General features: G+C 72.9%; 1 protein-coding gene across 1 annotated transcript; it reads left to right on the top strand.

The window, feature by feature from the left end:
* Positions 1–209: 209 nt before the first annotated feature.
* On the top strand, positions 210–10,659 carry GNL1 (G protein nucleolar 1). Its single transcript, XM_088538276.1, is given in 14 exon segments — positions 210–281; positions 624–630; positions 1,079–1,224; positions 1,227–1,271; positions 1,273–1,333; positions 2,404–2,600; positions 3,852–3,923; positions 4,015–4,194; positions 5,250–5,343; positions 5,953–6,213; positions 6,871–7,052; positions 9,271–9,415; positions 9,502–9,642; positions 10,469–10,659. Coding segments are annotated over 14 exon segments (1,794 nt in total).
* The last annotated feature ends 840 nt before the right edge of the window (positions 10,660–11,499 follow it).

The following is an 11,499-nucleotide window of genomic DNA, read 5'->3' as shown; positions in this document are numbered from 1 at the left end:
CCGCCCCCTCCTGAGGTAACTCCCGCTCCCATTGGCCGGCTCCGCGCTGCTCCGTCCCGCCCCCTCCTGAGGTAACTCCCGCTCCCATTGGCCGGCGCCGCGCTGCTCCGTCCCGCCCCCTCCTGAGGCAACTCCCGCTCCCATTGGCCGCGCTCCCTCCGCGCCGCCTCCCCATTGGCCCGGGCGCCGCCCTCCCGCGCGCTCCCGCCATGCCCCGCAAGCGGCCGTTCAGCGCCAAGCAGAAGAAGCAGCAGCTCCGCGAGCGGCGGGAGCGGAAGCGGGGGGGTGAGGGGGGGCGGGGGGGCCGCTAATTGGGGAGGGGGGGGGCGCTGTGAGGGGGGGGGACCCGCTGGGACACGGGGGGGCGGCACCGCTATGGGGGGGCAATGGAGCCGCCATGGGGGGGGGGGAACCGGGGCCGGTATGGGGGGGGGGCGCTATAGGGGGGCACCGGGGTGCTGGGGGGGCCGCTATGGGGAGGGGGAACCGCTATGGGGGGTAGCGGGGCGCTGTGGGGGGAAGGAACCGGGAGGGGGGGGGCACCGGGGGGCTATGGGGGGGGTGGGGACCGCTATGGGGGGGGGTAACCGGAGGGGGGGCGACCGGTGCCGCTATGGGGGGAGGAAGACGGTGGGGGGGGCACCGGGGTGCTATGGGGGGGAGTGGGGGCTGCTATGGAGGGGCACCGGGGGGGGGGGCACCGGTACCGCTATGGGGGGAGGAACCGGGGGGGGGGCGGTACCGGGGGGCTATGGGGGGAGGAACACGGTGGGGGGGGGCACCGGGGGGGCTATGGGGGGGGGTGGGGGATCGCTATGGGGGGGGGATAACCCGGGGGGGGGGCACGGGGGGGGGCACCAGGGTGCTATGGGGGGGGTAACGGGGGGGGGGGCGGGGTTCTATGGGGGGAATCGCTATGGGGGGGGGGAGCATCGCTATGGGGGGGGGGGGGGGTTGCTGTGGGGGGGACACTGGGGCACCGGTTCCTCCCTGGGGGGGCGATACAGGAGGTGGGGGGGGCGATACGGGAGGTGGGGGTCCATATGGGGGGTCCCCTCACCCCATTCCCCCCCCCCAGACGCCGCCCCGGCGCCCGGCAGCCGCGATGGCGCCGCCGCCGCCGCGGAGGAGGAGGAGGAGGAGCCGGAGCCCAGGCCGGTCCCGCAGGCGGCGCCGGTGCTGCGCGGCGCCCCGGGCCGGTTCCGGCTGCTGCTGGGGGACACCGGGGCCCCCGCGAGCTGCAGCGGCGCCTGCGCCGGGCCCGGGAGCGGCCCGCTGCGGAGCCTCCCCGAGACGGCGCTGGAGAGCGACCCGGAGCGGTTCTACGAGCCCGGTACCGCCGAGGGGGGGACGGGACCGGAACCGGCACCGGGACCATGGGGGAGACTGGGACTGTAATGGGGGAGGTGCTCGAGAGCGACCCGGAGCGGTTCTATGGACCCGGTACCGCCGAGGGGGGGAAACGGGACCGAACCGGCACCGGGACCATGGTGGGGACTGGGACTGCAGGGGAGGAGGTGCTTGAGAGCGACCCGGAGCGGTTCTACGAGCCCGGTACCGCCAAGGGGGGGGGAAACGGGACCGGAACCGGCACCGGGACCATGGGGGAGACTGGGACCATGGCGGGGACCAGGACCAGGACGAGGGAGGAATTGGGACTGCAGGGGGGGGAGGTGCTTGAGACCGACCCGGAGTGGTTCTATGGACCCGGTACCGCCAAGGGGGGGAAACGGGACCGGAACCGGCACCGGGGGTGGGAAACTGGGACCATGGGGGAGACTGGGGCTGTGGGGGGGACCAGGACCGGGACGGGGGGCAGAACTGGGACTGCAATGGGGGAGGTGCTCGAGAGCGACCCGGAGCGGTTCTATGGACCCGGTACCACCGAGGGGGGAAAGGGGACCGGAACCGGCACCGGGTTAGGACCAGGAGGAAGCGGGATCAGGGAGAACCGGGGCTAGGACTGGTAGGGAGGGTGCAGAGACTGGGGAAACTGGAAACAGAGCAGAACCGGGACCGGGTCCATGGGGGAGAACTGGGAGCGGTGCGGGGAGGAACCGGTACCGGGGGGAAGCCAGGGACCCGGGCGGAACCAGGACTGCAGTGGGGGACAAGAGGGAGTCACCGGTGGGGGGACGAGGGAACACTGGGGATGGGACACAGGAGCATTGGGGGGGGTCACGAAGCCATCGGGGGGGGGGACACATGGGGCCATTTTGGGGAGGGAACCACTTGTGGGGGGCAGATTGGGGGAGAGGGGGTAAAGAGCCCCTAGGGGGTGTGACCCTGAAATGGGGGGTAACGCGTTGGGGATGGGGCAGTTTGGGGGGGGGCCCTGGGGCAGTTTGGGGGGGCCCTGGCGTCCGGGTGCGGGAAGGAGCCGCCCCCTTCCCCCCCCCCCAGGGCTGGGCTTCCCCCTGCGGCCGCCCTGGAGCTACAGCCTGAGCCGGGAGCAGCTGGAGGAGCGCGAGGAGGCGGCGTTCGGAGCCTTCCTGCGCGCGCTGCCCGCGCGGGGCCGGCCGCGGCGCGGGGACGGCGACGGGGACGGGGACAGCGACAGCGACGAGGACGACGTGGCGCTGTTCGAGCACAACCTGGAGGTGCCGTGGGGCGTCGGGGAGCTCGGGACTCGGGGACGTTGGGGACGTTGGGGACATCAGGGGCGTTGGGGACGTTGGGGACATCAGGGGCGTTGGGGACGTTGGAGACATCAAGGGCGTTGGGGGCATCGGGGGACGTTGGGGATGTTGGGGACATCAAGGGCGTTGGGGACATCGGGGACGTTGAGGATATTGGGGACGTTGGAGACATCAAGGGCGTTGGGGACATCGGGGCGTTGGGGGCGTTGGGGATGTCGGGGGCATGGGGGACATTGGGGATGTCATGGACATTGGGGGTGTCGGGGACATTGGGGGCATTGTGGATGTTGGGGACATTGGGGAGCTCAGGGGCGTTGAGGACGTTGGGGACGTTGGTGATGTCGGGGTATGGGGGACATTGGGGATGTCAGGGACATTGGGGATATTGGGGGTGTCGGGGAAGTTGGGGACGTTGGGAATATTGGGGACATCGGGGGCATCAGGGACGTTAGGGATGTTTGGGGTGCTGGGCATATTGGGGACATTGGGGATGTCAGGGGCATTGGGGGCGTTGTGGATGTTGGGGACATCAGGGGAGTTGGGGACATCGGGGGCATTGTGGATGTTGGGGACATTGGAGACATCAAGGACATTGGGGACGTTGGGGATGTCAGGGACGTTGGGGACGTTGGGGACATTGGGGGCATCGGGGATGTTAGGGATGTTTGGGATGCTGGGGATATTGGGGACATTGGGGATGTCAGGAATATTGGGGGGCGTTGTGGATATCGGGGGGCATTGGGAGCATTGGGGACATTGTGGATACTGAGGACGTTGGGGACATTGTGGATGTTGGGGATATTGGAGACATCAAGGGCGTTGGGGACATCGGGGACGTCAGGGACATTGGAGGTGTTGGGAGCATTGCAGGTGTCGGGCAAGTCGGGGACATTGGGGACATCGGGGACGTTAGGGATATTTGGGATGCTGGGGACATTGGGGATGTCAGGGACATTGGGGGCATTGGGGGTGTCAGGGAAGTTGGGGACATTGGGGACATTGGGGATGTCAGGGACATTGGGGGCGTTGCGCGTATCGGGGGCATTGGGAGCACTGGGGACATTGGGGACGTTGTGACACATTGGGGGTGTCAGGGACATTGGGGACGTTGCAGATATCGGGGGCACTGGGGACATTGGCGACGTCGTGACACATTTTGGGTGCCGGGGGACCCACGTCCCACACGTCCCCTCGCTCCCGCGTCCCCCCCAGACGTGGCGCCAGCTCTGGCGGGTCCTGGAGATGTCCGACGTCCTCCTGCTCGTGGCCGACGCGCGGCACCCGGTGAGACGAAGGGGCCCCGGCGTCCGGGAGGGGCCCAGGCGTCCGGGCGGGGCCCCGGCGCCCCGTGACCCCCCCCGTTGTCCCCCCCCAGGCGCTGGGGGTGCCGCTGTCGCTGGCGGCGCACGTGGCGGCGCAGGGGAAGGGGCTGCTCGTGGTGCTGTCCAAGGCCGACCTGGTGCCGCCGCCGCTCGTGGCCGCGTGGGCCCGGCTGCTGCGGGGCCTCCTGCCCGGCGCCCCCGTGGTGCCCGTGGCCTGCGCCCCCCCGCGCCCGGCCCGCGGTGAGGGGAAGGGGCCCCGGCGTCCGGGGAGAGGGAACGAGGAGGCCTGGGGGGGGAATAAGGGGCCCCGGTGTCCGGGGAGAGGGGCCCAGGAGTCCTGGGGAGGGAATGAGGGGCCCTGGCGTCCTGGGGAGGGAATGAGGGGCCCTGTGTCCAGGTGGGGAATGAGGGGCCCCGGTGTCCTGGGGAGGGAATGAGGGGCCAGGGGGGAATGAGGGGCCCCGGCGTCCGGGGAGAGGGGCCCCGGCGTCCGGGTGGGGAACAAGGGGCTGAGGAGGCCGGGGGAGGGAATGAGGGGCCCCGGCGTCCGGGTGGGGAATGAGGGGCCCAGGTGTCCGAGTGGGGAAGTCCGGGTGGGGAATGAGAGGCTCCAGTGTCCTGGGGGGCCCAGGCGTCCGGGCGGGTCCCGGGGGGGCCCAGGCGTCCGGGTGGGTCCCGGGGAAGGGCCCAGGCGTCCGGGCAGGTCCTTGGGGTGCCCAGGCGTCCGGGCGGGTCCCAGGGAAGGGCCCAGGCGTCCGGGTGGGTCCCGGGGGGGCCCAGGCGTCCGGGCAGGTCCCGGGGGGGCCCAGGCGTCTGGGTGGGTCCCAGGGGGGCCCAGGCGTCCGGGGGGGCCCAGGCGTCCGGGTGGGTCCCAGGGAAGGGCCCAGGCGTCCGGGCGGGTCCCGGGGGGGCCCAGGCGTCCGGGTGGGTCCAGGGAGGGCCCAGGCGTCCGGGCGCGTCCCAGGGAAGGGCCCAGGTGTCTGGGCGGGTCCCGGGGGGGCCCAGGCGTCCGGGCGCATCCCAGGGAAGGGCCCAGGCGTCCGGGTGGGTCCCAGGGAGGCCCAGGCGTCCGGGGGGGCCCAGGCGTCCGGGCGGGTCCCAGGGGGGCCCAGGCGTCCGGGGGGGCCCAGGCGTCCGGGCGGGTCCCGGGAGGGCCCAGGCGTCCGGGCGCATCCCAGGGAAGGGCCCAGGTGTCCGGGCAGGTCCCAGGGGGGCCCAGGTGTCCGGGCGGGTCCCGGGGGGGCCCAGGCGTCCGCCCCCCCCCCCCAGCCCCGGTCTCCCCCCAGGGCTGCAGCGGCGCCCGCGGGGCCCCCCCAGGTGGGCCCAGGCCGTGGGGCCTCGGCAGGTGGTCGAGGCCTGCGAGGGGCTGGTGCGGGGCCGAGGTGGGTGGGACCCCCACCTGGGGGGCACCCGTGGGTGCTGGGGGGGCTGGGGGCACCCATGGGTGCTTGGGTAGTTAGTGACACCTATAGGTGCTGGGGGGCATCTGGGGGTTTGCTCTGTCTATGGGGCTGGGGGCACCCATGGGTGCTTGGGGGGGTTAGTGGCACCTATAGGTGCTGGGGGGCACCCAGGGGTCTGTCCCGTCTATGGGGCCGGGGGCACCCATGGGTGCTGGGGGGCACCCAGGGGTCTGTCCCGTCTATGGGGCCGGGGGCACCCATGGGTGCTGGGGGGCACCCAGGGATCTGTCCCGTCTATGGGGCCGGGGGCACCCATGGGTGCTGGGGGGCACCCAGGGGTCTGTCCCGTCCATGGGGCTGGGGGCACCCATGGGTGCTTGGGGGGGTTCAATAGTCTTGGGGGGCTGGGGGCACCCTTGGGACCCGTGGGGGGAGGGGGGCACCCTTGGGTGCTGTGGGAGCCGGGGGGTCTGGGTGACACTTTCATAGGGGGAGGAGGGTCTCGGTGGCACCTATGGGTGTAGGAGGAGTCCGGGTGACACCCATGGGTGCGGGGGGTCGTTGACACCCCCCCCCCCGGTGTCACAGTTGACCTGAGCAAGTGGCGGGAGCAGCTGGAACGGGCGGCGGCCGGCGGCGGTGACACCGGGGACGCCGGTGACGATGGTGACGGTGACACCAACGGTGACGATGGTGACGGTGACACCGAGGGTGACACCGAGGGTGACGGTGACACCGAGGGTGACGACGGTGACGTCGGCCAGGAGGACCTGGACGAGGAGGGGGCGGCGCTGGGGGCCCCCCCTCGGGAGCCCTTCCGGGGCGGGGTCCTCACGCTGGGCTGTGTCGGTGAGGGGCGGGGCTTGTCCAGGGGGCGGGGCCTGCTACAGGGAGGGGGCGGGGCTTGTTATGGGGGCGGGGCTTGGTGGGAGCAGCCGCCCCCCTGGGAAGGGAGGGGCTGGGGGTGCTGCTGAGGGGTGGGGCTTGTCCCGGGGGCGGGGCTGTCTGTGCAGGGGGCGGGGCTTGTTATGGGGGCGGGGCTTGGTGGGAGCAGCCCCCCCCGGGAAGGGAGGGGCTGGGGGGGGGCTGCTGAGGGGGTGGGGCCTGCTGAGGGGGTGGGGCCTGCTGTGGCCACGCCCCCCAGTGCCACCCATTGCTGGGGGCGCTGGGTGGGTTAAGAGGGGGAGGAGCAAAGGGCGGGGCCTGCTGGGAGGGGGCGTGTCCCACTGCGGGGGCGTGTCCTGACATTGTGTCCTGTCCCCTAGAGTGGGGGGGGCACTCAATGAATTGGGGAGCGGGAATGAAAGGCGGGGCTTGTTCGGGGGGGGCGGGGCTTGTTCCGGGGGGCGTGTCCTCACCGCCCCCGCCCCCAGGGCTGCCCCTTCTTGGGGGCACCCCATGAATCGGGGAGCGGGAATAAAAGGCGGGGCTTGTTCGGGGGGCGGGGCCTGTTCCAGGGGGCGGGGCTTGTTCCAGGGGGCGTGTCCTCACGGGCCCCGCCCCCAGGGCTGCCCAACGCCGGCAAGTCGGCCGTGCTGAACGCGCTGGCCGGGCGGGCGCTCGTGCGGGTGTCGCGGGCGCCCGGCCGGACCCGCTACTTCCAGACGCACCTGGTGGGCGGCGGCGCCGTGCGGCTCTGCGACTGCCCCGGCCTCGTGTTCCCCGTGCGCGCGGCCGCGCCGCTGCAGGTGACGCGGCGGGGGGGGACAGCGGGGGACACCGGGGGACACCGGGGGAGCTGGGGACAACAGGGGCCCTTGGGGACACCCGAATGTCTGGGGGAGTTGGGGACATCAGGGCACCTTGGGGACACCCGGACACCCGGGGGGTTGGGGGAGTTGGGGACACCAGGGCCCTTTGGGGACACCCAGGTACCTGGGCCCTTCTGGGGACACCGGGGCCCCTTGGGGACACCCAAATGTCTGGGGGAGTTGGGGACACCAGGGCCCCTTGGGGACACCTGGATACCTGGGCCCTTCTGGGGACACCAGGGCCCCTTGGGGATACCCGGATGTCTGGGCCCTCTGGGGACACCAAGGCCTGGGGGAGTTGGGGACAACAGGGCCCCTTGGGGACACCCAAATGTCTGGGGGAGTTGGGGACACCGGGGCCCCTTGGGGACACCAGGACACCCGGGGGGCTGGGGGAGTTGGGGACACCAGGGCGCCTTGGGGACACCGGGGTTCCTGGGGGAGTTGGGGACACCGGGGCCCCTTGGGGACACCCAAGTGCCTGGACCCTTCTGGGGACAACAGGGTCCCTTGGGGACACCCAAGTGTCTGGGGGAGTTGGGGACACCGAGGCCCCTTGGGGACACCCAGATACCTGGGCCCTTCTGGGGACATCAGGGCCCCTTGGGGACACCCAAGTGCCTGGACCCTTCTGGGGACAACAGGGCCTCTTGGGGATACCCGGATACCTGAGCCCTTCTGGGGACACCAGGGTCCCTTGGGGACACCGGGGACACCGAGGGAGCTGGGGACACCAGGGCACCTTGGGGACACCCAAATGTCTGGGGGAGTTGGGGACACCCAAATGCCAGGGCCCTTCTGGGGATGCCAGGGCCCCTTGGGGACACCCGGGGGGCTGGGGACACCCAGATGCCTGGGCCCTTTGGGGGTGTTGGGGACACCCGGGGACACCCAGACACCTCCGGTTGGGCCGGGGACACCTGGACACATGGGGACACCCAGACAGGTTGGGGACACTTGGACACCTGGGTTCTTCTCGGAGGTTGGGGATACCTGGACCCCGGGGCCCTTCTGGGGACATCTGGGGACACTGGGGTCCCTTGGGGACATCTGTGGACACCTGGGTGCCTGGGCCACTTGGGGGGCATTAGGGACACCTGAGCTCTCTGGGGACACCTTGGGGACACCCGGACGCCTGGGTCCTTCTCGGGAGTTGGGGACACCCGGACGCCTGGGCCCCTTGGAGGGGGGTTGGGGACACCCGGGTCCCCTGGGGCGGAGCCATCGGGTCGCTTGAATCCTCCCGGACGCCTGGGCCCAACTTGGGTGGGTTGGTGGCACCCGGGGTCTCTTGGGGACATCCAGACATTGGGGACCCCCTCCCGGACGCCTGGGCCCCTCCCGGACGCCTGGGCCCCTCGTGGCCTCCCCGGGTCCCGTGGGGTTTTGTGGGCCCTGGGGGGAGCCCCGGACGCCTGGGCCCTTCCCGGACGCCTGGGCCCCTCGTGGCTTCCCCGGGTCCCGTGGGGTTTTGGGGGCTCCGGAGGGGGCGCCCGGACGCCTGGGCCCCTCCCGGACGCCTGGGCCCCTCGTGGCTTCCCCGGATCCCATGGGGTTTTGGGGGCCCCGGACGCCTGGGCCCCTCCCGGACGCCTGGGCCCCTCGTGGCTTCCCCGGGTCCCGTGGGGTTTTGTGGGCCCTGGGGGGAGCCCCGGACGCCTGGGCCCCTCCCGGACGCCTGGGCCCCCCGTGGCTTCCCCGGGTCCCGTGGGGTTTTGGGGGTTCCGGAGGGGGCGCCCAGACGCCTGGGCCCCTCCCGGACGCCTGGACCCCTTGTGGCTTCCCCGGGTCCCGTGGGGTTTTGGGGGCCCCGGACGCCTGGGCCCCTCCCGGACGCCTGGGCCCTTTGTGGTTTCCTTGGGTCCTGTGGGCCCTGGGGGGGGGCCCCGGACGCCTGGGCCCCTCCTGGACGCCTGGGCCCCCCGTGGCTTCCCTGGGTCCCATGGGGTTTTGGGGGTTCCGGAGGGGGCGCCCGGACGCCTGGGCCCCTCGTGGCTTCCCCAGATCCCGTGGGGTTTTGGGGGCGCCCGGACGCCTGGGCCCCTCCCGGACGCCTGGGCCCCTCGTGGCTTCCCCAGATCCCGTGGGGTTTTGGAGGCCCCGGGGGGGGCCCCGGACGCCTGGGCCCCTCCCGGACGCCTGGGCCCCTCGGCAGGTGCTGGCGGGGGTGGTGCCGCTCGCGCAGCTCCCGGAGCCCTTCACGGCCGTGGGGTTCCTGGCCGCGCGGCTGCCGCTGCCGGAGCTGCTGCAGCTGGGGCCGCCGCCGGGGGGCGCCTGGACCGCGTGGGGCATCTGCGAAGGTACCGGGACGCCCCTTTTGGGGCAAAACGGGGCCGTTTTGGGGCTGTTCCTGAGCTTTATGTCCCCCCCTTTTTTCCATTCGCAGCGTGGGCGGAGAAACGGGGCTACCGGACGGCGCGGGCGGCGCGCGCCGACGTGCACCGCGCGGCCACCGCCATCCTGCGCATGGCGGCCGAGGGGCGGCTGCGCCTCTGCCTGCGCCCGCCCGGCTACGGCGCCCAGCGCGGTGAGCGGCGCCCGGACGCCGGGGCCCCTTCCCGGACGCCTGGGCCCCTTCCCGGACTCCTGGGCCCCTTCCCGGACGCCTGGGCCCCTCCTGGACACATGAGCTCCAACCTGGATGCCCGGGGCCCTTTCCTGGATGCCGGGGTCCCCTTCCCGGACGCCTGGGCCCCTTCCCGGACTCCTGGGCCCTTCCCGGACTCCTGGGCCCCTTCCCGGATGCCTGGGCCCCTTCCCGGACTCCTGGGTCCTTTTCCTGGACTCCTGGGCCCCTTCCTGGACTCCTGGGCCCTTTTCCCGGGTGTCTGGGCCCCTCCCGGACTCCTGGGCCCTTCCCGGACGCCTGGGCCCCTCCTGGACACATGAGCTCCAACCTGGATGCCGGGGTCCCCTTCCCTGACTCCTGGGCCCATTCCCGGACTCCTGGGCCCCTTCCCGGACTCCTGGGCCCCAATCTGGATGCCCAGGCCCCTTTCTTGGATGCCGGGGCCCTTCCCAAACACCTGGGCCCTTTTCCCGGACTCCTGGGCCCTTTTCCCGGACTCCTGGGCCCCTTCCCGGACACCTGGCCCCCTTCCCGGACGCCTGGGCCCTTTTCCCGGACTCCTGGGCCCCTTCCCGGACGCCTGGGCCCCTCCTGAACACTTGGGCCCCTTCCCGGACTCCTGGGCCCTTTTCCCGGACACCTGGGCCCCTTCCCGGACGCCTGGGCCCTTCCTGAACACTTGGGCCCCTTGTGGCTTCCCTGAATCCCGTGGGGGTTTGGGGGCTCCCGGGGGCACCCGGACGCCTGGGCCCTTCCCCGGACGCCCGGGCCCTTCCCCCCGCAGAGCACTGGGAGCAGCACCCGGAGGCGGCGGCGCTGGCGGCTCTGCTGGCCCCGGAGGGCCCCGGCGTCCGGGCCGACCCCGGCGCCGCCTCCGGCTCCGAGGAGGAGGAGGGGGCGGAGCCTGCGGAGGCCCCGCCCCTCGCCGGCCCCGCCCCCAACCCCTACGCCCTGCTGGGGGAGGATGAGTGTTAGCCCCGCCCCCGCATCACTGCAATACCATATAAGGAATAAAGCGACGTTTATTGCTGGGGCCTCATTGGCTGTCTTGGGAGGAGGGGGGCGGGGCGTCCTGCTGGGTGGGGCCAATGGGAGGCGCTGCTGCTCCTGTGCTCTGGGCGGGTCCTTCCTCTAGGGGAGGATGTGACGTCATGGCCACGCCCCCTCAACACGCCCCTATCACCTGCCCCCACCCCAAGCCTTTGCCCCGCCCCCAGCCTTTAGCCCCACCCACGGGGGGGGGCGGAGCAGCCTGGGCTCCCCCCCAGGGGCTACGTCTGACCCCGCCCCTTTCACAAGCCCCACCCCCTTCCCTTCGCCCCTCCCCAATCCACCCCTTGTTCCCAGGCCCCGCCCCCATGCCCTGGCCCCGCCCCCAAGCCCCACCCCCAGCCTCCCTGGTTGCCTCCCACCCCACCCCCCTGCCCTCCTCGGCCCCGCCCCCTTCCCCATAGCCCCGCCCCCTTTAAGCCCCGCCCCCTTTAGGCCCCGCCCTCACCGGGGGGCGGCTCCCGCCGGGGCCGCCTCAGGAGGCTCCGGGCGCCGCCGCAGCCGCCGCAGAGGAGGACGAGGCGGCGCCGCCCCCCCCGCCCTGCGGGCCCAGGCGTCCGGGGGGGGCCCAGGCGTCCGAGCCCCCCCCCCACCCCCAAAACCACCATCCCAAACCCCCCTCAGGGGGGGCCCAGGCGTCCGGGGACACCCCCCCCCCCCCCCAACAAGGGGCCCGGGCGTCCGGCCCCCCCCCCCGGGGGGACCCAGGTGCCCCCCCCCCCAATGTCCCATGACCCCCCACAAGGGGCCCCGGCGTCCGAGTTC

This window comes from Tinamus guttatus, unplaced genomic scaffold (assembly GCF_059628265.1).
Source record: "Tinamus guttatus ecotype Peru unplaced genomic scaffold, ASM5962826v1 Tinamus_guttatus_pri_ptg000967l, whole genome shotgun sequence".
NCBI lineage: Eukaryota > Metazoa > Chordata > Aves > Tinamiformes > Tinamidae > Tinamus > Tinamus guttatus.
This window is presented reverse-complemented; position numbering and strand designations above follow the sequence as displayed.